Raw genomic sequence first — 26,488 nt, forward strand, 5'->3', positions numbered from 1 at the left:
TCAGTAATGGCGGCGGAGAAAGATCGACCAAAGCAATTCTGCGGTTGTGGCAACGCTGCCGAATATCCATAAGTTAAAGCCGGTGCAAGAACATTCCTTACTGAGTTTTGTCGGTGGCCATGATGTTGTGGTCCTCCTCCTCACGGGGTTCGGGAAAAGTTAGATTTTCCAGCTACGGCAGCTAGCTCCGTTACAGCAGTGGTGAAGGAGTTGGCTAAGGTGAATGTTAGCGATTGGTTATGGCAGATCAGAGTGACTCTGGGCAGATCCAATAGTTTTAAACTTCAACAGAGTACCCGCCTTTAAGGAAGTTAACGCTTGTCAATGGAGCGATCCCAGACCCTCTGTACAAATGAAATGTACGAGGGTCTGGTTAGGACCAGGCTAATTCTTCGCAGGCCTGTAGCGAAAATTAAGACGTGCTCCAATGTAATTGGAAAGGCAAGTCCACCTGTATAATGGGGAAGAAGAAAATAAGATATTTTGGAATAAGAGTGACAAACAATGTGATCATAGCCAGTAGAAGATACTAAGAAATAAAAACAATTTGGCCACTATATAGCATGGTTCTTGAATAATGTTTGCATACTTTGATATATTTATCATGACAAGCAAGTACTTTATTATGCAAGAACAGATTAATTGGCACAGGGACCCATACTTTCTACCTCCAGGAGCCAATCCTTCCAGAAGGCTATGGTCCTTGCCTCCAACCGCCTCCTGTTTGATCCTGGAAAGGATCGCCAACTGGTCTAGAAAAGCCCCACTATGTCATTGGCGTTCAGGGATGTTGTGTCCTGGAGGAATATGTTCTCAAAGGCTTGAGGATGTGTGGTGACTTTCTCCAGAACACCAAGAGCAGCCAGTCCTTCTCTGAATCTGACACAAAGATTACAAGAACAAAATTACCTGTACTGTTACTATCGTGATGTACTTCAATGTTATTCGTTTGGCGAAATTTGCAATCATGTAAACTGCAGTTTGTTTACATGATTGCAAATTTCTCCAAACGAATAACATTGAGATTGTGTGTGTGTGTAATATTATTTTTATATATATATCTCAATGTTATTCGTGTATATATATATATATAGAGAGAGATATATAGAGAAATATTTGGAACACCAAGGTCAGTTCAATTTGCTATGCTGCAGTTGTTACTTTATATGCTTGTAATACAAGCATAGACAAATAAGCGCAGCTAGTTCTGGCAGGGCAATCGGGCAGCGCGCGTCAGTCAGTGATCGGGGACGTAAGGTGTCTTACTCCACCTTCCTTACTCCTCCCACTACCACACCCATGTAGCAGCGCATATCCATTGGGCCACGTCCGATAAGGCGTCTTTAAAAGACGCGCGGATATGCACACACTCACCCCGGTCGTTGTATGATCAGTGCTGCTGCCAATGTGTTTGTATTCCTGCGTTGTTGGTTGTTGCTTTCGCCTGTGTTGCTGTGTCCGGCTCTTGCGATCCGGGGGTGGCCTGTTGTTGTTGGGGGTGTTTGCGGGAGGTTTCGGGCATTCGCCTGGATTTGCAGCCTCTGAGAACCACCCCGACGGCGGTTGCGACGATGCAGGTAGCCGGGCCCGGCGTAACTCGCGTCGGCTCAAAGATCGCCTGCTACCAGGATTGGCGGTTCAACGCATCCTGGACTCTACAATGTCTTGGTCGTGTCTCTTTCCTTGAGTGTAATCATGATGAACTGCACGTTCGTGGAGTGCTGCAAGGCCGCTCCTTTCTCCTTCCTTCTCTTCCCGAACGGTGCCCGCTGAGAATGCTCTGGTCCAGGGAGGAAGACCCGGTGCTGTTGGCCCCTCTGGACGTCGAGGTCTCTGGCGGAAACGAGTGCTCGGGTCGTCGCGCTGGAGGAGGGGTCGACGACAGCGGTGGATCCGCCGATCCCCGGTACTGCTTCGGAGGCGCTCCCGTGGCCTTCGACTTCGCATTGACTTCAGGGGAGGAATGACGTGGTACCGTGTCTTAGGACACCACCGGCTGGTAATCAGGAATGGCGTACCCGAATGAGAGGGTTGTGTATCTGCGGCTCTTTAAATCGATTGTATTGCTTGATTGCCATGGCATTCAGTAGTATACGCTGTGCAACGGAATACTCGGATTTCGGGAATGTATTAGCCGATGCTTACGTAACAGCTTGCCAATATTGTTCATTGTAATTTTCTTTATTTCAGGGGTGTGCACTGATCAATAGAAAGTGTAATTGAGCAGTTAGCCAGAGACGCTAAATTCGTCTGCTGTCTCCGGGCAGATGTTAAGGCAGCCAAATTACTTCAAACGTCAAATACACACTAAGGTGAAATATGGTATCCCTATATTATCGGTTAACCAGTTGAGTAGCGTCACAGTATCTGTCTGTCGTCGTGTGTGGGCCCACAGCGTAGACTACCATCTCGGATGTGTGACTTCGGACAAAATGAACGTCCGGTTATCTAGCTCTATGCACTACGCTGGTGTGGCAAAACATGTAGGCCTTCTGGCAAGAGGGTACCGTAACGGTAAACACCAGCATCTAGCGTTGCTAGCTACGAGTGTCATGCTAGGTACTTGCCGGAAGGAACAAGCTAGCAAGCTGTGGGCCCCACCGTACTCATGCTGTGGGAGCGTGGGGATAATTGGACTCACGCATCTAATGTGCGGAGTGTGGCTATGCAAATCGTTGCGGGTGTATTTGACGTGTGATGGGCCGTCAGAGTGCCCCTACGCTGTGGCTATAGTCTAGTGGGTCGATGGGTACTGTTGCACCATCGCATGAAAGTACGTCTATCTGCATACATGCTTTGAAACTGTCAAGACAGACATTCCACGTCTCCCGGGAGTTCCGGGCGGGAGAAGCCAATATTTAGATTCACCGCGTGTACAAATGCACTACTATATTGAATTGTATTTGATATAAAAACTGAATGAGATTAACCCCACCTTTCTGAGGTAGTTGGGAAGAACCCTTGGACCAAGTGTTGATTTGGTGTTACTACATTACATTTACGTTTATGCATTTAGCAGACGCTTTTATCCAACGCGACTTCCAAGAGAGAGCTTTACAAAAGAGCATAGGTCACTGATCATAACAGCGAGGTAGTCCCAAACATTGCAAGCAGCCAAAACATGAAGCATACATTGTGGAAAACAAGTGCCAAAAGTGCTTTAAGTTACTAATGGTAGTGCTGAAAATAATACATAAATACATTGTATAAGGTATGGGATTTTTTGGGAGGTAAAACATATATATACTGTACATTTAAATTTACAAATTGTAGTCGAACCATCATTTTAGGTGTCTGAATCCAATAGTAGGCTACTCAATATACTCTGATACAGACATTCCACGTCTCCCGGGAGTTCCCGGTGGGAGAAGCCGCCACCCGGAAATGGGTCTCTGCAGGTTGGTATGACTGACATCATCAGTGTTAATGTGACTGCGGTACAATGGTCATTTAGCAGACGCTTTATTCCGAGTGCAATATTTAGATTCACCGCGAGTATAGGTTATCAGTTACGAGAAACCAAACGATTGCAACGGTCCCTCCTGTCGTCTGTTCTGAGGGACTGGATTTAACTCTGACATTCACATCTCAAGTAGACAGCGATTTCTCAGGCTGCCTGCAGGTCAACGACCGGTGGTCCGCGCATTCTGCTGCATGCCTCTCAGTGGCACCTAATTGGCGTCGGTGGGCGGCAGCTGTAGCCTACTCTCGGTGGTATCGGCCGCCGCAGCGGCCCGCACACATCGACACGCTGTCGGTGGCTCCATGTTGGATCCTGGTAATGAGCACCAGTCGGCATCGTGCACCTGCTGGACGATTGTCAAGATGTTCCGTGATCTCCACCCGCGCTGCCTCTAGGTGTCTCGGCATTTCCTGATAGCGTTTCATGCGTGCGTTGTTACCCTCGGAGCGTGTCCTCTGCGTCGTGGTGGCCGCTCGGGCCCCGCTTCTATGCATGCATCGTGCCCCAGAGTTCGTGTCCCGTCTGTTGGACTTCTCAACCCATGCTAGGCTGTGCGGCCTTTGGCGCGGCTTCGGGTATTTTATCACGATTCCATGGAGTCGTCCTCCGCCTCGATTTTCGTATCGACGAGGCTGCCTCTTTATGTTGGGGGTTATCGAGCTCTCCGGACAAGGCCTTGTGGCCACGGGGTTACTTCCTGGCTCTTGAGACGTATCTCACGGCTTTACACGAATTGCATTCCATCGTGATGCTTGTTATTGCGTAGGAAAAAGTTTACTGTTATAATATCGAAGCAAGGTCCACATCATAAGGAGGTCTGTGCATATCAATCTAGTCAGACTGCTCACTTGCAGACCAGAGTGTGGGAATCTCATTGCGCACCGCATTCTTTCAGGCTATAGAGACGGTGTGGCGCACTGTCTTGTTCATTTCAGGAGTTCCGATAGGCAAGCATGCCGCCATTTCTCGGACGGTGCTAGACCTTAGGCCCGGGTGAGTGCGCGGTGCACATGTAGGCCTATGTTGTCTGCCGGCGAATACATGAGGACGTTTTTCAATCCACACTGATGGATGAAGGATGCAACTTTGTGGTCTAAGCAGGGGCAATGAGCGCACAGCGCAGACGTGTTACACACTGGTATCGGGGTGTTCAATTAAGGTGTTTGGAGCCCTCAGCAAGCTGCTGAACGGGCCAAGAGAGCAGAATTCGGATCAAGATTACGTCTACTATCATCTACCCATCTTGCACATAGGCCACTGAGGGTTATGTTGGTCGAGGGCCACTTATGTGAGACTTCCGTGACATTGCTTGTCATAGGGCTATGCTCTTCAAATTACTGGTGTCCGACTGATCAAGGGTACTAGGGCCCTATACGGCGATAACACTCGAGTCAGTGTTTTCACAACAATGTTTCACGGTGTGGGGAATTCACCACTATTGTGCAGTGAACGTTTAGTGTCCTGAACATTCCAACCTGATACTTTGCAAGGTGCCTCTATTGTGATTTCTCGATCTAACTGCGTTTTGTCCACTCTCCTATGTCACGCCTTGTCGCCCGGGGTGACGCCTTCCGAGTCCCGCCTTCCGAGTCCCTGTTGTCACCGATGCCGGCAAGGCCATGACGAAATCCTGGTTCGCTCAACGATTCGCTGTGGGCTGTCCCAGGATTGGTATACATCGCAAAGCTTCCGGATTGAGGCGGCCACCTGGGCATCTTCAAGTGCCTAGCCACGCTGGAATGATGGGGACTGGTCGTCCTCGGCTTATGAGCGCCATGTACGCCCCCCAATACCCTGGACATCGTAGGTGTCCAGAGATCTATGAGCTTGACGTGAACGAGCTTGCGGCCATGTGGTCAAAGGACTAATCGCAGTGTGTCAATACACGAGCCTGCATTACAGATGGTGACTGGGTCGGCTTGTTAACCCATAACAGTAGAATATCTCTTTAGATCTCGGTTTAGGCGTGGTGATCCGCAGACGTGCTCTGATCTGGTAGCTATCAATCAGAATCCATAGTGTCTGAATCGAGAAATCTCTAGAGATACCCTGGACTCCAGGGAACGGCGGGTGCTCTGCCGACACATTTGTTTATCTCATTCTCACATAGGAACACTGATGGTACAACATGCGCCTCGCGTACATCTTTGGGGTTGCCGACGGGCGCTAGAGGATGGGTCTCTAGAGACAGCTGTAACTCTGCCCTGTATGGATGAGAGGTTACCGGATCACAAGCATTGTAGAATGTCCCTGTAGATCTTGGCTCAGCACTGGTGATCCGCAGACGTGCTATGATTCGGTAGCAATCGATCAGAATCCAGCGTCCGAGTCAAGATATCTGCAGAGACACCCTGGATACCGGCCAGGGAACAGCAGGTGCTCTGCTGACACTAGTCATTCTCACTAGATAAGCATATCTTCGTGTTCCGGCGTACATGCTGCCTTTGTGTACATCCTGATGGGTTCGCTGACGGGCGCAAAGAGGGGCAGCTCTCTGGAGGTAGCTATCTGCCCGATGTTGGATGAGAAGGGTACCGGGTAGATGGTCGGTGTATTTGGGTTGTCGCAGGTTCACCTTCCGTCCAGCACCGGGTCTGGACGGGATGTGCGCGTGGGACGGCTCGGTACACCGCACATCAGATGGTATGTAACACGATGGATATGCACACATAGTCTTAGTCATCGTTAATGTTAGCATGACCCCCGCATCCAGAAAACGCTTGTTTTTGCCACTAGTACGTACGTAGTGGGATTTCAGGGGGTCCTCCTGTGGCTCAGGAGCAGCGGCAGTCCGCTCTACACATAGTCTGCATGGCGGAGTGGTGGCGTGTGTTTGGGGGATTATATCTCTATTGCTCCCTCCCTCATATGTCATGTATGTATGTGTTGCATCGAGGAGGCAGGGAGTGCTTCCCTTAGATCATCCACTCCGCCAAAGTAAATCTACATGTCCATGTCATGTAACAATAAATGCTCAAATCTAATACGTGATTGTCTTGACTGAAATAAGCGCAGCTAGTTCTGGCAGGGCAATCGGGCAGCGCGCGTCAGTCAGTGATCGGGGACGTAAGGTGTCTTACTCCACCTTCCTTACTCCTCCCACTACCACACCCATGTAGCAGTGCATATCCATTGGGCCACGTCCGATAAGGCGTCTTTAAAAGACGCGCGGATATGCACACACTCACCCCGGTCGTTGTATGATCAGTGCTGCTGCCACCCTCCACCGTCCCCTTCTCCCCCATGCTGTCTGTGTATCTATCCAACAGGGGGATAATATCTCTATTGCTCCCTGCCTCATATGTCATGTATGTATGTGTTGCATCGAGGAGGCAGGGAGTGCTTCCCTTAGATCATCCACTCCGCCAAAGTAAATCTACATGTCCATGTCATGTAACAATAAATGCTCAAATCTAATACGTGATTGTCTTGACTGAACTTACTGTTGGAGGGCTGCATGTATTCGTCCCTCACAGTAGAATTGAAGAACCGCCTCTATCAGCACCTTCCTGTGCTCCAAGGACCGGAGGTGCCGTAGAGCTCCCATCAGAGCCAACTCTTCAGTCATGTCATTTACGGCATGTCTGGCATCTTCTAGCGCCTCTGCACAGCTTATCTAAAAATATAACAACACTAGGTCAAAAAGATGTATGTCACTATTTCAAAACAGAAGTAAGTCCATATGGAATGATCTGTAAAGATTTGTTATGATTTTGAAACTTGCATTCTGTAGTTTAGTCCTAAGACTATGGTCTCCAACTTCCTAAATGGCGAACGGGCCAGATGGTACACAAAAGACTTGGTTGAAAAGCCTTTTTGCAAAGAAGTTTGGTGACACCCCCCCTGGACCAGGCAGACAGACAACATTTGGCCCACAACTTTGTACATCTTGTTGTGAAGGGCTAGAAAGAAAGAATATATTTTTTTTTTACAGCCTTTTAAGCGAGTAACAAATCAATTGTTTATGTTCCCTTCAATTATACATACCAACATGCCCGCCTGTATCTATGGCCCCTTGACCGTCCTCATCAATAAAAACTAGTGCTGTCAAACGATTAAAATGTTTAATCGCGATTAATCGCATTAATGTCATAGTTAACTCGCGATTAATCACAATTAATCGCACATTTTTATCTATTCTAAATGTCCCTTGATTTCTTTTTGTCCCATTCTTTTTTCAAATTGTAATGCTCTTATCAACATGGAAAAGTGGTTCGGATTGCTTCGTGCAAATATTTTTTGTTATTGAAAACAACATTGCAATCGCCTGGCTATGACGAGGGGGCGGAGAATTCGCATCATCTGTGTGCTTGGCCATCAAGTGGTATTTCAGACTGGACGTGCTGCGATGATAGCTCAGTTTACAACGACAAAACACACAGATCACTTTGGTCTTGTCAATGGAACTATTTGGCAACTTTTTAAAAGTAAACTTTCCATTCAGAATCTTATTGGCATCCATTTCGGCGTCTCGCGCTCGCCATCAACTCAAAACGTAACGTTAACCTACTACCAGAGAATGTCTCATATCCGTAAACGGGCTCTGCTACTACGCTTTAGCCGGATCGCAAGCCAAACAAGTGTGTGGCGTGCCTGTTGTTTTGTTTCCGGTCTAGCTAGATCCGGTGTGGTGTTGTAGTTTTTCTAACTTCGGTAGTTGTTGCAACAGCATGTGAAAAAAAACTACAAAGTTTGCTAGGCCAAAAAGAGCGTTAATCGCGCGATAAAAAAATTGACGCCGTTAATTTGGGTTTGCGTTAACGCCGTTAATAACACGTTAAACTGACAGCACTAATAAAAACTACATCAAGTTTTGACTCAGGGTCAAATGCGGGCCGTTTGAAGGCTCTCAATGCGCCATCAAACTCTTCATTACGAAGTACGTTGATCTGATTGGCGGTGGGAGCAAAATCATTAACCCTTGACCTGAGAGTCAGCAGTATGGCAGCAATGTCTATGAATCTTTATGGAGAGGAATAAAGGGCAGGAGTAACATCACTAACACAAACGTAAGGTCTGCATTGTTATTTGAAAACACTAGCTACTATAGCCCATAATGTATTTTTTACTGTATTTAAACACTTAAAATATTTTATTAATATAGTAAGAATGTGATTTTCATTATATGTATTGCATTTATTTGTACTATACATGTCCAAAATAATGGCATGGTGTCTAAAGTAAGTAAGTAAGACTTTATTTATATAGCACATTTCATACAAGAATTGTAGCTCAAGGTGCTTTACATAAAATCAATAAAAACAATAAAAACAATAATACAAGTGATAAAAGTAATAATTAAAATAGCAACAATAATATAACTAATAAAAGTAGTAAAACCCTTCTGAGATAAAATTACTTAAATGCTTCGGTAAAAAGGTAGGTTTTAAGCTGTCTTTTAAAATTGTCTAGCGTGTTTGCTTCCCTAATATTTATGGGTAATTTGTTCCATAGTTTTGGGGCATAATTAGCAAAGGCCGAATCACCAATCTTCTTATGACTGCTTCTGGCGACCTCTAATAGGCCTGCATTTGATGATCGCAGTGTTCTAGCTGGTGTGTAGTTTATAAGGGAGTTAGCAATGTAGCCAGGTCCTTGTCCGTGAAGAGCTTTGTATATGAGGAAAAGGACCTTAAAGTCAATTCTGAAGGTAACAGGGAGCCAGTGTAAAGTAGCTAGGACAGGACTAAAGTGTTCTCTCCTTTTAGTTTTGGTTAATAATCTAGCTGCAGAATTTTGAATGAGCTGTAGTCTTTCAGTGGTTTTCTTGGGAAGACCAGTGAAAAGTGCGTTACAGGAGTCCAGCCGGCTGGATATAAAAGCATGAATTAACTTCTCTGCATCATTTTGGTTTTGTCTTTATTTAATTTAAGAAAGTTATCATTCATCCATTTGTTTATTGCCAACAATAATGGCATTGGTAATGGAATTGATGGCCGTTGCATCGTTGGGTTCAGTGGATATATATAGTTGTGTGTCATCTGCATAGCTATGGAAATCGATGTTATGTTCTCTGATTATGTCTCCGAGTGGTAACATATAAAGAGAAAAAAGTAATGGACCTAAGCAACTTCCTTGAGCAACCCCATAGCAGTTCTCATGTTTCTTGGACCTATGGTCTCCTAAACTAACATAAAACCTCCTTCCTGTGACATATGATTTTATCCAGTTCAATACACTATCCGTGAACCCAATAAGCTTTTCCAGTCTATTGATTAGGATGTCGTGATCAATGGTATCAAATGCTGCACTAAGATCTAGCAGGATAAGGATAGAGACTTTATTTGAATCAGAGTTTAATCTGAGGTCGCTAATTATTTTGGTGAGAGCAGTTTCAGTACTGTGATATTTCCTGAAACCTGACTGCGAGACTTCCAGGATGTTATTTTCTTCAAAAAAATAATTTAATTGGACTAAAACTATCTTTTCCAGTACTTTACTATTAATGGAAGGTTTGATATTGGTCTGTAATTTGCAAGTAGACTGTTATCCAATTTGGGTTTCTTTAATAGGGGCTTTACAACAGCTGTTTTGAAGGCATCTGGGAAGACGCCAGTTCTAAGGGATGTGTTTATAATCTCTAGCACCGGACCTGAGACACTATCAAACACTCGCTTAAAGAATGTTGTGGGTATAGGATCAATATCTGAGGTTGTGGAGTTAGATTCGCTGACAATTTTGGAAAGTTCACTAAGTGTGATACAGGTAAATGTGCTCATGGTTATGTTGCAGAATCTACTGATGTCAGTTTCGACCCCACTATTAATTATACCAGCTCTGATCAAAGTTATTTTCTTCTTGAAGAACAAAGCAAGCTCTTCACATTTAACTGCTGAGGATGGGGGTGGGACAGGGACAGTGTTTAACAGCTGGTCAATGGTGGAGAAAAGAACTACATTTTCTGTAATAATGTTGGAGAAATATTCTCTCCTTGCTAGACGGGTGGTTTTGTTATAGGTGGTTAGTGTATCTTTGTAGATATTGTAGTGGATAGTGATCTTTGTTTTCCTCCATTTTCTCTCTGCTGCACGGCATTTTCTTTTCGTTTCACTAACATTTTTATTTCTCAGCCATGGGGAGGTTCTGCTTGTGCACTTCTTTTTGGTTTTTGGTGAAGCAACAGAGTCTAACACAGTTAATAGTGCATCATTGAGGTTCTCTACCATTTCATTCAGAGAGCAATCATGATTAGTTGGCTCATATAGACCGAAATTGTTCAGAAAATTTAATCATAGCTGAATCGTCTAAATTTCTTCTTTGGACTAAGAATTATTTTGTGTTTTTTGTTAGGATGATTTCCACATTAAAAAGTATATAATGATGGTCTGAGAGGGGTAGATCAGTTATCGAAATATTATTGATATTTAGTCCAGTTGTTATCACTAGATCTAGTGTGTTTCCGTGCTGGTGTGTTGGGTCTGTTATGTGTTGAGTTAGATCGAAGCTGTCGAGGAGATTTAAGAGCTCAATAGTTCTTGGGTCTGCTTTTTTATTTACTTGGATATTTAAGTCTCCGTTTAAAACTACTTTGTCATATCTAGTGACACATAGTGATAATAGTTCAGAGAATTCTTGTATGAATATTGGCGAGTGCTTGGGTGGCCGATATATAATAACAAAAAGTATTGATTCGGTTTTGAGCTCTATAGCAAGATATTCATATGATGTGAATTCACCTAGCTCAGTAATTTTGAACAACAGTTTAGAGGAGAAAATTGCTGCGACTCCTCCACCTTTTTTTGATTTCCTAGAAACTTGGTGAAAGCTGTAATCGGGCGGACACGCATCTATCAGAGTTGCTGTTGCCGTGTCATTGTTTAGCCAGGTTTCAGTTAGACAGATGCAGTCTAAGTTGTTTTCTTCGATCAGATCATTAACTAGAAATGTTTTGTTATTTAGTGATCTAACATTGAGAAGGGCCAGTTTCATCTGTGGGGTATTAACAGATAAAACAGGGGTTGATAAATCTGTTGGAAGAATATGGATAGTTCTGTGACTTCTAACACTAGTTTCAGGTTTGTAACCATGCATTTTACCATGCCATTTTCTGTTTGTGATGATGACCGGTATGTCTAATGAAATAGCATGGTGGCTGTCCTAGCGTAGCTTTTCTTTGGGAAAGTCAATGTCACTGAGCTGTTCCATCACAAGGGAATTCATCCGGGGGGTGCAGATCTGTGCAAGGCCCATGTCCTTGCAGGAGGCTGTTTGAATGTTCTGTTCGATGGGAGGTTGTTTGGGATGCGTCAGTCAGCTTAGACATAATAGGGATAGGGAGAGAAACTTGATTTGTGGTCAGGGGCATGTGACTGATGTTTGCTGTTAGTAGTCGAGATCCTCTACGGTTTGGGTGGAGTCCGTCAGCTTGAAAACGGTCTGCACAGTTCCAGAACACATTGAAATTATCGATAAATCTCAGTTTGTGTGCCAGACAGACAGATGCCAACCATGTGTTGAAAGATAGTAGTCGACTGAAGGTTTCTTTTCCTGCAATCGGTCCACTGATGAATACATCTTGATATCTGTTGAGTGTGTTCAGTAGCTGGGTGAAATGTTTTTTAAGTATCTCAGTGCCAGTTTTCTTGTGTAGGATATCAAACGAGCCAGTGTGGATGATAATCTTAGGGTTGTTTGGTTTATTGTTGAGGATTGTTTGTACCTCTGATGACAGTTCCTCGACAGATGTGTTGCTAGGACAAATATTTTCTGTCTTTGCCAGTTTAACATGTGCTGTCATGGCATCTCCAATCAAGATAGTGGCCATATGTGGTATTGTGCTTGCATTTCTAACGTTTGCCTTATCAGTAGCTGCAGAGCCAGTTCTTAGCTTATTTGGGTTAGAAATGATAGGACCTAAAGAAAATGCAAGCACTTACTCTTCAAAGTCCTCCTGGTCTGGTGTTGATGGAGTGGAGGAGATGTATGTGGGACTTTGAGCTGGACAGGTAACAGGGGAAAAGGCAGGGGCTGAGATGGTAGCAGAAGGACCAGGGGCTGAGATGGTAGAACGACCAGGGGCTGATATGGTAGCAGAAGGACCAGGGGCTGAGATGGTGGCAGAAGGACCAGGGGCTGAGATGGTAGCAGAAGGACCAGGGGCTGAGATGGTAGCAGAAGGACCAGGGACTGATATGGTAGCAGAAGGACCAGGGGCTGAGATGGTAGCAGAAGGACCAGGGGCTGAGATGGTAGCAGAAGGACCAGGGGCTGATATGGTAGCAGAAGGACCAGGGGCTGAGATGGTAGCAGAAGGACCAGGGGCTGAGATGGTAGCATAAGGACCAGGGGCTGATATGGTAGCAGAAGGACCAGGGGCTGAGATGGTAGCAGAAGGACCAGGGGCTGAGATGGTAGCAGAAGGACCAGGGGCTGAGATGGTAGCAGAAGGACCAGGGGCTGAGATGGTAGCAGAAGGACCAGGGGCTGAGATGGTAGCAGAAGGACCAGGGGCTGAGATGGTAGCAGAGGGAAAGGCTGGGACTGTGGTTGGCAGTGCAGCTGGCGTTTGGTTATGTGCTGTGGAGGAGTTTGACGTAATACCCTAAAATTAAGTAATAAACAATGTTAGCATGCATGTGAAGGGTCCTACAATTTCATTAACCTTTACATCCTAAATGATAGTAAGTAAGTATTTCCAGAGCGAGGAAGTCTACCCAAATCGCCTAACAGCCCAGGGAAATGGCTAATAGATTTCCTTGTGAAACAAGGCGTTTATCAAGTAACATATTGGCTGCATTTCTTTTGTCAGTGCAATGTAATGATGCCCTCACAGAACAACACTGATGCACATCAAAGGCACTCACCTCATTTGGTTTGATGTACACTGCTGATCTTTGCAGGACAGAACATTCCTTGATTGCAGATGGACAGATGGAGGAGAGCTCCAGGACATGTATTCTTCTCTGTCTGTCGACTCTGCACAGGCTGAAGTCTCCTTGGACGCTTGTGAACTCAGATCAAATTTTATTTATAAATTCCCCTTCTGGCATTGACAGTCGCACAACAACTTTCTTTATGTTTGAACCAGCTGAGAAAAGGAGAAAACCACAAAGATCAGAAATTGTTGTTATATGTTCTTTTATATCCTTTTATCAATTTCAAAAATGTAATTACTTAAAACAACAGAGCTTGTTTATTGGAAAGTATGTTGTATTAGCCTACTCATATGTACTACTACTCACAGTGACAAATAATTTTCTAAAAAGTTCTAAACGATTGTTACTCTCCATTGGTAAACCATTTTATTAAATTTGTAGAGACTGTCTAGGTTAAGTGTCTTTCTGATGGTTAGGTTGGCAGACATTATAAGCAATCTTTTCTTTGCCCCTGCCTACTACTGTTCTCCCCCCTAACTTACACCTCAGAAAATATAATGTGTCTCTGCCATTTGGGAGAGCTTCCATCCTTATAGTGGTCATCCGTAGTCTTTATGAAAAAGAATCATTACATAAACGCTCAAATCAAACTCACTCAAATGAGCAAATCTGAAATTCTAAAACTGGTTGTTCCCATCCTTGATTGTGATTGGCTATATCGCATTCCATGCCGTTGTAAAATCCAGCATAACCTCACAACATTCTTTAACATTCTATATTACTGCGCATCGAATATTTCAAGTTGAAAAAGACGGCAAAGATGACCATCTGGCTGTTGCGTGGCAATGATTTATGTAGGAACTTTGTAGTAGCGGAAGAATGACGGTTTATTATTAAACTATTTTGTTTCTAATTGTTTTTATTGATGAAACCATATCAAATATTTGTAGTAGCCTAACAGTTTTAGAAAACCAATAAGCCCTGCAAGTCCGTGGTTTACGCTGATTTTAGAACAGGTAAGGGGGTTTTCGGCACGCCGCTTCGAAATAATGCTTTGCAGAAGCCTGCTTATAACCATTCATTTTAATCAGGTGTGTTGGAGCAGGGAAACATCTCAAACATGCAGGACAGGGGTGCCCTGAGGACCAGGGTTGGGAACCACTACCACTACTGATAGGTTCCCATCCCTATCCAGGGGAAAAAAACAGACCCTGTGCATTTTCATTTACTCTCAATTACATAAACAATATGTTGTATAGTCACTGTGTTGAATATTACTTGTATATTGCCATGGGTATTACGTGTTTTATTTCTTTAATAAGGCTTCTCTGTGTACTGTCCAGCTGTCTTCAACGCTGTGTATTCCTAACCTGTTTTATTGTAATGTTATTTTGCTTGCTGTTGCGCCACAATTTATCCTTGGGTATACTCATCACATTGACCATTGCCCTTATTATTTTTGCACTCACACTGCCATCTAGTGGGCATTTAAAAAAACTTAAATGTAAACTTAAATTTCGAAATGTGAATATGATATAGTATACAAACGTTATTATTTTTTCAGTGACTTACAAAATAGCCTACAGTTGTTGATAATGTCACTGCCAATTTATATTAGCCTATTTCTTAACCTTAATTCAATCAAGATTGGTTGAGTGTGGACAGGTTTTCACTCTTGGAATAATCGTTATCTGGTTTCCCCTCAGAAAAAAACGTGTACAGACGTCAAAACAGCCTTGTACAGATGTCATTACGTGTACAGACGTCAATTTTTTACGTCTGCCCAACTCATAGAGTTAATGGCCCAGCTAACACATGACGTTGCGGCAATATCGAACGCCAACTGTGCCAAAACGTCTGAAATCACGTTTGTGTACACACGTGAATTTTTGACGTGTACAGACGTCAAAAACGGACGTGTACAACGTCGTACCTTGGTCGGCTGGTAACGTCATTTTTAGGTCCGTGGGCAACGTTGCCGCGACGTCGTACCTTGGTCGGCTGGTTACATTATTTTTTGGTCCCATGGACAACGTTGCCGCGACGTCGTACCTTGGTCGGCTGGTAACGTCATCTTTAGGTCCTTGGGCAACATTGCCGCGACGTTACCTTGGTCGGCTGGTTACGTTATTTTTTGGTCCCATGGACAACGTTGCCGCGACGTTGTACCTTGGTCGGCTGGTTACCTTATTTTTAGACCCGTGGACAACGTTGCCGCGACGTCGTCCCTTGGTCGGCTGGTTACGTTATTTTTGTCGCAGGACAACGGATCTTGAGTGCAATATAGTGGTTTATATATATATAAATGTAGACAATGCATGTAATTCATGTGCTGCTCAGCCCCAGCATTGTCATTGGTCATCAATTTTCTCATATGCAGACACATAGCTTTAATTTAAAAAAAGACAGAATGAATATAATTTAGTCTTTCATTCTTTACTATAAACATGTACAAAAGCAATCAATGTGTGATGAGTAACATGATTAAGCAAACATTATTTGTATAGCACACCAAAGCTGTATGACACAAAAATGTGTGCTCCAATAGTTTTGTAATACAAAATTGTTAAATGTGGCCAAAAGGTAAGCGACTCTAAGAGTTTCATTGTCAAAGACAAGTCATCACAGAATATAATTCTTCCTTAGCAAACTTGCCCCTCAGTCTGCCCCTGAGCAACAACTTTGCGCATGCCCATTTCAACACATAGCTGAAACTGGGCTTCCTTAACAGATTTTGCAGGGGTCCCCACCGTCTTTCACACAATGGATTTTACCTGGAAATAAGTTACTTCAAAGGTGAGTTTCTTTACAGACATAGTTTCAAATATATAAACATATTTTCAGAAATTGGATGGGGCATATAGGTTTGAAATGTAGTTTTATATAGCGTAGTTTTATATAGCGTTATATAAGATTCACATTGTTTACGTTGGGATTTCTCTAGCTAGATTAAACCCTCCAGAAAGTTATTTTGAAATACTGAAAATGCATACATGTTATCAAAGTTTAGCTTCTCACAAATCACCCTCAAAACAATCAGTGAAAATAAACGTTCAGAACTGTTAGAAAACCTTGTCCCAAAATAGTTTATTTAGCTAGCCCTGAATTTTCAAAGACGCTAGCGCGTGGCTGATCACGTTCACAGTCGGTCATGGCATGCACAGCAATGGCGTCTGTAAAAGTATCATGTCACTAATTCTTCCAATTTGTACATGACATCTGTTTTTGGATTAGTTTATTCGTTTTAACCTTTAGATGCGTGAGTTCTAAATATTTCAGACACTTTCACCAGAGTACGTGAGTTATTTTTCCAAAACGGAAGCTATGTCGCTTTAATTAGTTTCCGTTACCTAGCAACCTAAGATAATACTCGTACCAATGCTACTACTTGCTAGTGTTACTTGTTAGCCTACTAATTGTACATTTTGAAGCCATACTGTAGTGTTTATCATATAGTTTTTGCCCATCGGAAAATAGTTGGATGGAATATTCAGAATCACACGTGCGACGCTACGCTGTGGGGCCCTGCTTTCGAACGATCACATATGTGCGATGTTACTCCAATATCAATATACTAATACTATGTACGTAAACTACATTCCACTTTCATTTCTGTACAGGTGATCCGACCACCATCACAAGCACTGTGTCCCTTGGAAATTATGGTAAAGTAATGAATGACCATTAACAGTGACAATAATTGTATGAGCCATGGCAACCCTAGTCATTTACGTTTTTGGGGGCATATTTTCATTTAGCAGATGGTACTGTACTGTTTGAATTTTTGGATTCCATCTGAAATACTGCCGGTGACAACGTTGTTACAGTAGCTTGTTTCAAAGGGGGTTCGCTTGTTTCGAAGGGGGTTGTTGAGTAGGCTAAATGCTTTAAAATATCACTAGATGGGAAAAAACTTAAGAGGACGGACCTACATGCAACCGAGGCAAGTGAGCACACCCTACAATTTCCCCAGAAATTGTAACCTATCTAGTTTCATTTGAAAGTGCTATTAAGGTCTTAAAAAGTCTTAAATTTAACTTGTTTATACCTGTAGACACCCTGTGAAGCCCCCACCCCCCCCTCCAGAGACAGTTGGTAACAGAGAGGTGCAGACATTTAAGGTCACACATGACATGAAAACTTCACTTTAGGAGGTTATTTAACATTAATATGAGTTCCCCTAGCCTGCCTTTGGTCCCCCAGTGGCAACATTTTTCGATAGGTGTAAACCAAGCCCTGGGTGTTCTTCTCTGCCTTTGAGAAAATTAAGGCTCAAACGCTCGGTTTGAAAATCTCCTTGTGACATTGCAAGGAGCCAAGCTACCGCCCTTCTCTCTGCTTTGCCCGCCCATATAATCTGGCCCGCCCATGAAAAACTAAGCTACGATCGTGCAAAGGCAAGTGCGATATTGGCTTTTCCTGGAGAGACATCATGGCTAGCAAACAAACGAACATAAAGTTGCTCAGTGTTTGGATGTGCAAATCAAAACGAAAGTATTTTTTTTGTTCCTTCATCCAAGCCTCTGCACAACCAGTATCTTAATTTTATTTTTGCTGGAAATGCAAACATTTCAGCCACTACTGTTTCCTCAACTTGAGCCAATACAAAGCTGGCCCCAGCTAACAAAATGACGCCCCCAGGACGTCCCCTGAACATCCCCGAATGTTATCAGGATGTCGCAAGGGAACGTCCCCATTATATTTTTTTGTAGGGTCCTCTGAAAGTCCCGGGGACGTCGCAGACAAACGTCCCCGGGACGTCCATGTAACGTCCTCATAACATTTATTTTGCATACCAAATGCAGAATCAATTTCACAACCTTTTAGAGACATTTGAGAACCATTTATAGTCCCATTTATGCATTTAATGGATATTTTTTGTATACAAAGTATAAAATGCATATTAGCCCATAGTGCAAAACTAAACTGAATGTGTTCACTTAAACTCATCAAGGTAATTTAACTTCTCTATTTTTTTAAATCAACTTTAAGTATAACAGGCTGCTGCTAAGTATTGTGTATTGTAACTTATTATGTGTATGCTTGTAGAAGAAAAAACACGATTTACAGTATAAACAAACACTTCATTCAAATACATTTTAAAAGCCTGAATTAATTTTCTTATATTTTAATTGTGTCAAACCCTCCTCGTCCTCCACCAGTTCGTCCGGAATCAACACCTGCAACATGAATTAGCTACAGTTAGACAGTAGATCAAATGCAAAGAACATTAAGTGCAAGTGTATTTATCCATATGCTCCTGGAGTTATTTTTAGGACCGTAACAAGTGACGGAAAGCTTCCCTGACCTACAGTATCCAGATATTTACAACCAGCTAGTGTTAATCAACTTTCCTTCATCTACTCATCGTGAACATTTGTCCGACGTGGCATATCATTATGCTACTTTTCTTGCAAAACGTCTTGGTTTATTGTAGCTCTAGTCTAACTGTCCAAAAGTAGCTTGCTACTCTACAGTAGAGCTAACGCTACTTGACTAGCTAGAGCTGTAGCCTTCACCTGTCCAAAAGTAGCTTCAGCTGTTTTGTATTTTCTGTATCCTTAAAGAGACGACACCACTAGTGTGTAGGCATCCGATTTAAAGCTAGTTAGTGCTATCGAGAACATTGTTAACTCAGGGCTGCCAACTTTTCCAAAAACCTTGGCGTGAGATTTGGTAGCCCCCCCCGGGCGAGGTTTTGCGAGCTTCACTCCCCCCAAAGGCGAGTTTACACGGCTGCATAGCCGCGGGAACATATTTTACCAGGGGGGTGCTGGCGGGGGCTTAATGTTGCGGGGCGGCAGGTAGGAACTGGGAGTAAAAATTGGCCCTGGACTTTGATCCAGACCGGCCCACCAGAACTGGCCCTGTATGCAAGCATAGTCTGTGTTCAATGTGATGCGAGTTACAGTGCGTTCACACTGCAGCGACGCGATGCGAGCGACAACAGGTTTTCCATTCATTTTCTATGGAGCCAGGCGAATCGCTTGCGTGGTGCATTGTGGGTAGCGACGCGACAGAGTTGAGATTTTCTCAACTTTAAGCAAATGAAGAGCGATTTCCGCTAGCGATGTCCAATCGGAGTGTTTGCTTGTTTCTCGTAACGTAGCAACCATGGTGAACATTTCTAGCTTTCTAGGTTTCAAGATGGAGGAGAAACTGATCGTTTGTGTGGCTGGGTACCCCGTACTGTATGACTCGTCTCTGTATTTGTACAGAGATGTTAATATAAAAAATGATGCATGGCGCCCAAAATTGTCGATGCTCCTGGTGGGTATTTTGTACTTTCAAATTCAGTCTACTCACATTACGTAACTTCGTTCTGTGGTAACTAGAGCTAGCTAATTAGCCAGGCTGGGACTCCCTAGTTGTATCGACAGATTAGCAGACACTTCGAGTAATATAATAGAACGTGTTTACACATGTCAACGTGTATGTCTATTAAACAGTTTTCAAATAATGTCTTTCTAGCTGAGGATTGCAAAAAAAAAAAAAAATTTGAGAGACAGCTACAAGAGAGAGAAAAACAAGGAGAAAGAGTTGGGCAGGAGTGGAGCAGGCCTGAGTAATCACAAACCCTGGAAGTTTGCTGCTGTGATGGGGTTCCTGGCTCCATTTATGGAGTACATGGACTCTAGCAGCAACTTCCCGAGGCCTGCTACCACATCCTCAGTCAGCCAGGTCAGTGAGGATGAAATAGGGCAGGCAGCCACACAGCCAGACAACGAGCCAGGAACACCTGCCAGTGAGACCAGAGCAGCAGCAACCACCAGCCAGCCCCCAGCATCCTCTGGCCGAAAGAGGGTGCGCAAAGAAAAGCTGTCGGCATTTGAAGAGAGGATGCTTGGTGCCTTGGAGCAGGCACAGACACCTGCCGCAGCTCCTCTTCCACCACCTCAAGCAGAGGATGAGCTTTTTTTTAAATTGATTTGAACTGATTGCTGCCAGGGCACTGCACCTTCTGCATTGAAATATGCAGTGAATGCATCCCTCACGTGAATTGCTGCACGCGCAGCGTTGTTGCTGCCCAGTCGTGGAGCCTCCTGGAGACCTGCTGACCCCTCCTGGCCAGGACTGGCTGCTGGAGATCCAGTGGCCCCTCTCCTGGACCTCCGGATGAAGTTGTGGAGGACGCAGGTGGCCTTCACACACGCCTCTGCTTTTGTCGGGTTGACACCGATGACACGCCGATACATTCTCCACTGGCTGGAGAGAATACCAAACGCACACTCGACTGTCAACCTGGCACGGCTGAGGCGGTAGTTGAACATCCTCTTCTCCCTGGCGAGGTTTGTCCCAGGGAAGGGGCGCATGAGGTTGCTCCGCAGAGGAAAGGCCTCATCACCTACGAAGACGTGTGGCAGTGGTCCACGTGGCTCTGCTCCAGGGATGATGGAGTTCTCTAGGAGGTCCAGTGTTCCATCTTTCAGGGCCTCACCAAACGCAGAGTTCCCCAGGGTCCCACCGTCACTGTTCGACTGCACATCGATGGAGCCCACGCAGTTGGGGAAGTTCCACCTCTGAAGGAAACCTGCAGCAATGTCCCTCCAGTCCTGCTTGGTTGGCACAGGCATGAATTCTTCCACCAGGCAGTCCCAAATGGCCTGAGACACAGCCCCAACAACACCTGCCACAGTGCTTGCGCCCACACGATAACTGAAGCTGATCGTCATGAACGAATCCCCCGTGGCAAGGTATCTACAAAGAAATACCATACATACAATTTAATGCATAGAAAATAACTATGGTCAGCAGGTCATCGAACTCGGCCCGGTTCAGCCTAAAGTACCGCTGGAACAAGTCGTCGTCCAGTCGTAGCTCCTGAACCAGCCGGTGATAAGCGCCGTTGGTTACCCGCAAACTGCGAATGGGATGAACCCAGAAGCGTCGGCGGGGTCTTCTCCGGCTGTAGAGCAGGGCGATGAGAGCAATCCTCTGGACGTTATTCATGATGAATGATAGAATATTGATGGAGAGCACCTGTATTTATACCAATGTATTCCCTCCAAAAATATATAAAGAGCGGGAGGGAATTTAATTTGTTTGTTCTGAATACAGGGTGTGGTTATCATTCAAAATCCAGCTAGGCCTATGCATACATTTATTTACAACGTTACTGGAAACATTGTATAAGTGCTAGCTTGCAGAATTTGTACCTATTACAATAGCCTACATTAATAATACAAATTAGAGTAAACACTATAAATACAACATTATACAACATGGACCATAGACAACTCTGTATTCCAGCCGGCACAATACCGGTTACATAGTGCGGGTGGCATTTAATCTTTCACTCGGCTTAAAACAAAGTGCGGAAAAATAACATATTGTGTGCAATAGATAAGATCATGTCAGATCTAGAAAGCATATTGGATTTTTGCTTAATGTGTGTAAAAGTTGTATTTGTCTGCACACTTTGCCATGATATTATACGAACTACAGCAGTGACTTTAGAGAACTACAACTCAGCATTATTCTGTCGATACGCCCCCGAGCGTGGTGCACTGTGGGAAGGCGAGCGATGGCAAGCGATTTGCGTTGCTGCAGTGTGAACGCACTGTTAGGGAGTTTAATCCTTAAAGCGAGCGCGCATAGCGCGCAAGCCGAAAATTATTTGGCCTTTATTTGAGCGCAAAATAGTTGAGCTTCATGTAAAATAAACAGCCGTTTTTCAATTGGTAAAACCTTGTCTAGTAAAGGTGATTTCTTTGTCTCAGCCCCACCCTATGTTTCTTACCCTGGTTTTCCATAGTTATTCTTCTCCCCGTGCTCCCGATTGCCAGTCCGCTACTGCGGAGCTGTGCCACGGTGGTGGATTTTTAAGTCATATCATTTTAAATTCTCGTGATGTCAGGGGGGGCTGCAGCACCCTCAGCACCCCTAGTTCCCGCGGCCATGCACGGCTGTTTGCGCGTCAATGTTGCTTCATTCGGTTAACCTGCGCGTCGTCCGTTAATGTTTACAACGTTAGCTTGGCTACTTGTTTGGCGTAGCCTTTTCAGCGTGAGATATACAAGGTGTGGCGTGACAGCGTGAGAAATGGGTGAAATGCGTGTGTCACACGGCGAAACCGTGAGAGTTGACAGCTCTGTAAGTTAACTACTGTACAAATTAAGATGATACTGTACGACGTCTCAATTTAGCCGACTTAGAAAACTAGTGCCAACTCAAATTGGCTAGAAATGTATATACATACATTTTTTATATGGCTATTTCATGTTGGATAAACATACAAATACACAGATAGTAGAGCTAAAGTTTGTATTAAAACATATTTACCTCAAATTCTGTCCTTCGGGTGGCCCACCTTCACATGAGTGTGCTACTCTAAACTAGCCAACTACACAAAAAACACTATTAAAAACACAAAAACAAAGAACTAAACTGTCAACACTAAAACTTAAGTTGCAGATATATTTACACTAATTGATTATCAAACGGTATTATAGCTGTAAATGAAGGACGCGGGATCAGAATGTTTTGCTGTCTCTCAACAACTTCTTCACTCAACAACAGGGTTCACGTCACGAGCGGTGACGTCCGCGAGAGATGTGCTGTAATAGGCTAGTATGGAACATTTCTAGAGACACAGCTGGTGCTTGGATAGGCTGGATCCAGCTTACATGTTTTGTTTCAGGAAATCTCCAAATTATTTATGACTATAATGTATTACTTCGCTCAAATGCAAGTTATTGGTACCATACATAAACAATTGATTTAATACTGTACAGTTTCCAGAGTGACAGTAGGCTATAGCTCGAGCAATTCACATCACAGAATGACACACAAACGAAAATATCAGTTCGGAATTTAGATGGTTACGTTATGACCAACGAATGACGTTCTGGAACCCCCCGAAAGTTTAAAACATAATAGGTTTATTCGACATGACTCGACTTAATGCGGCGCTGCAGCCGGCTGCAGGCGGCTGACTTGAAAAAGTGCATTCTGGTTAGACTTTTTGTCCGACTTGAGACGGCGCCGAGGACACGTCACTGTGACGTTGCCGAGGACACGTCACAGTGACGTCGCCATCAAAGTACCGTGAGATCGATTCGAGAACTGCCGGCTGTGTAGCCGAGCGCATTTTCTCAAGAGCAACTGCACGGGTTCAAGTGACGACACAGCTATTTCATGATTGGCCAGACTCACACACGACAACTTTGACACGTGTTTTGGAATATTCGGACACCTTCAGTTTCGCCAATGCTAAAAAAAGTTTAATTGAATAAAAAATGTGTTGAAGAAAAGGTTTTAGTCAGCCTCTTCACTAAAGGAAAGTCTTAAGTCTTTTTTATTTGCCAGATGCACAGAACAACACAAGGTTAGACTGGGCACTGAAATTCTTAAGACAAGACAACGCAAGCACCTGGCATAACATAACATATAAGTACACGGAACAGATTTACATCTATGCTGAGCTTAGATAAGTGAACTTCCTAAATATACAGATAGCAATAAATAAACGACTAGACTAACCCTAACACTAAAACTTCCTAAATTACAGATAACAATAAATAGTACGCTATACTAACCCTAATGCACAAAAAAGACCAAGTTAAATTATAAATAAAGTCAAGTAAGCAAACAGCGCTTGATCGGCCATGACTGACATCAACGCAGAAAACCACGAGAAGCTGGAATGTCCGACTTCACAGAGCCGTTTTCAACTCCTCCCCGACTGCAAGCGGCTACTCTCGCCGGTCGTTTCATGCAGCCGCAGTCCATGTCGAACGCACCTATTGTCATATCATAACCAATCAGGGACGTTCCTGTGACGTTCCTGGAACGTCCCGAATGTCCCCGAATTTTTATAACGTTGTATCATAACAAACCAGGGACGTTCCTGGAACGTCCCCTGAAAGTTTATATATAAATGTCTAAATTGTGACCTTTTAGGAACTTTAGTCCTAAGGATAACGTCACGGTATAACCTATAGGGGACCAAATAGGAACGTCACCGAACGTCCCCAGGACGTCCCTTGTTAGCTGGCGCCTTGCTGAAATTAAACCCTGGATCATTACTAACTCTCCTTGGTCAAGCTACAAACCTTGGACAAGTAAGTTAACTAACGCTTTATAATTTTGTTGCTTTACTGTATATGGTTACCTAGCTTGCTACCCTTAGAATGTGGCTGTAATATTAGCTCTGCAGCTAACAGCTGAGTTACTGTTGCTAATGTAACGGTAGATGGCATCAAGTGTGTGTGTGTGTGTGAATACAAACGCAAAGTGTTGTACACTTCTTTGTTATTTGGATAACCGTTATGCTGTTGGTGTTATGGCTCGCGATATCCGCCTTTCTCCTCATTGAAATGACTGAGTGTGCACCTCTACAAACCAGGGTGTGGATAAGAATGGCTAAATTCGAGGCATCTTACAGCAACGGGGGCTACGAGCAATTGCGATACATCCGTTGTCAACATTAGAGCATGTTGCCGCCCCTCTCCTCCTCATTAGCATTTAAAGCTACATACACAGAAACAGCGCGTTTTGAAGTAAGCTCATTGAGGGACTGCTCGTAGTGGCTGTAATTATGCACCAAGGCTGAATTTCGGGAAAGATACTTCAGATACAGTAATAGCAGAGAATGTCTAATAAAGAGAGAACTCCCACTCTCCGGAAAACTTCCGGGTTCTGAACTGGTTGCAGTTCCACTCAAGTTCCATATGAGGGCGCTAACGGTCGAGTGCAGAATGAATGGAGGTCTATGGAGCTATACCCCTCAAAATCCACTTTTCTCAGGATATAATTTTTTGTCTAGTAATTTGAATTCTGAATTCGAAAGGGGAGGCAAAAAAAAATACACACCACTGGGTGTTAGATTTTTTTAAAGTCGCCTTTCCATTCTAAAAAGCCTTTGAAAATGTAATTGACGTCATACACATCGTAAAACCAGAGCTATTGCTTGATGGCAAGCTCTGGTTACTTCCACTTTTCTCTCGAGGCATCGACAACACAGCTGACAGGTTAGGCTCTCCCCGTCAATACACATGGTAGAAAGAGTTTTGGCTTGCTAATGTTGTTGCTAATGTTGCTAATGCTCTGACATTCTGGTTCTGCTTCGGATGCCATCAAGCGGGATCTCTGGTCGTACTCAGTCCTTCACTAACCAATCAGCATTCGTTAGCAGAATGCCAGTGCATTATGGGCAACAACGACTTACCCTGTAAGAAAACGAAAGGACATAAGTACTCGTTCATTCAACTTTTGACCTGTAATCCATGTTGACTGTAGGTCTGTCTGGATAAGAGCGTCTGCTAAATGACTAAATGTTGAACATGCAAAAACTACAATCAAATCTGAGATTTATCAGCGACAATCAGGCGAAAGAGACAAAGTTAGCCGTTTAGCTCCTTAGACTCCCATTCATTTTGCACTTGACTGCGATCACTCCCAGTGGAACTTTGGTGGAACTGCAACAAAATTCGGTACAATGGGGCTTAATAGGGAGTGGGCAGGCTCTCCTTAAACAGTCTCTGGTGATAGAAAACCACTCAGGCTTAACGTCACTGTGTCCAATCCCGACCGGTTTTTAGCTAACATTCTGATAAAATGCCACTTCAAATATTGATAAAAATGATTGTATCACGTTTTCAGCTGATTTACTGATTTCACGTTAAGCTTTAACTTCTTACCTTTCGAGCTAAATATTGTAAACAAAATTTGAGTAAGCTTATCCTTTTAAAAAAAAGACCCTGACGCCGGTAAATTAGCCGTGCGCAACCCTTGTCCAAACCCGACCGCACTTATACTCGTAGTAAACACTCCCTACTGCTGTTTTTTGGGGATATTAACTTGATCCAGGGTCACCAAACTGACCATAATGCTGTCAATATATACGGGAACAATAAGGCATCACGCTTCAACATCTCCAAACTATGCGATAAAATCTCAATTTGACTGTTTACCACCACCTGCTGGATGTTTTGTTGAACTCTTCTCATGTCAGAGTAAAAAGCATCGCCCGAGCGTCGCCCGAGTGGTCTTTCGACTTTCTCTCATCAATGTAACTTTCCTAAATTATTTAGACACGTAAACGTCCATATATGTTTATGACATTTGACACGTAGATACTTTAGTATGCCTAAAATAATATTAATTACACTTTGCTAGCGATTGCAAAAGAATATGGTGGCAAAAAGACCGGAAACTGGGTGTCCAAACACCGTTCGGGTTTGGACAATAGTAGTTTACAGCGGTCGGG

At 43.8% G+C, this 26,488-nt stretch overlaps 1 protein-coding gene across 5 annotated transcripts; it reads right to left on the reverse strand.

Moving 5' to 3' along the window:
- Window positions 1–319: 319 nt before the first annotated feature.
- On the reverse strand, window positions 320–22,945 carry LOC124479089 (protein ALEX-like). 5 transcript variants are annotated; one of them, XM_047037635.1, is made up of 8 exons: window positions 22,561–22,945; window positions 20,274–20,976; window positions 18,422–18,458; window positions 13,267–13,490; window positions 12,340–13,004; window positions 6,907–7,079; window positions 662–879; window positions 320–451 (listed from the first exon to the last, which is right to left on the reverse strand). In XM_047037635.1, exons 2-4 carry the CDS (start codon window positions 20,949–20,951, stop codon window positions 13,420–13,422), a joined length of 786 nt encoding a protein of 261 aa, XP_046893591.1. In that variant the 5' UTR covers window positions 20,952–20,976; window positions 22,561–22,945; the 3' UTR covers window positions 320–451; window positions 662–879; window positions 6,907–7,079; window positions 12,340–13,004; window positions 13,267–13,419. The 5 variants fall into 5 exon arrangements, with proteins under 5 accessions (XP_046893591.1, XP_046893565.1, XP_046893557.1 ...); XM_047037609.1 differs by lacking the exon at window positions 22,561–22,945 and having other exon boundaries at window positions 20,274–21,268; XM_047037601.1 differs by lacking the exons at window positions 18,422–18,458; window positions 20,274–20,976; window positions 22,561–22,945 and adding an exon at window positions 7,188–7,365 and having other exon boundaries at window positions 669–879; window positions 13,267–14,025.
- Window positions 22,946–26,488: the final 3,543 nt, after the last annotated feature.

The sequence above is a fragment of the Hypomesus transpacificus genome, chromosome 2, assembly GCF_021917145.1.
Source record: "Hypomesus transpacificus isolate Combined female chromosome 2, fHypTra1, whole genome shotgun sequence".
NCBI lineage: Eukaryota > Metazoa > Chordata > Actinopteri > Osmeriformes > Osmeridae > Hypomesus > Hypomesus transpacificus.

Bases quoted from the DNA above. Each gene is read 5' to 3' on its own strand.
- LOC124479089 (XM_047037601.1), bottom strand. From the start codon at position 13,355: ATGTCCTGGAGCTCTCCTCCATCTGTCCATCTGCAATCAAGGAATGTT. The intron at 13,005-13,266 runs GTGAGTGCCTTT...ACTTAATTTTAG, and splicing joins TGTACATCAAACCAAATGAG to GGTATTACGTCAAACTCCTC. The intron at 7,366-12,339 runs GTAAGTGCTTGC...CTTTCTTTCTAG, and splicing joins GACCAGGAGGACTTTGAAGA to CCCTTCACAACAAGATGTAC.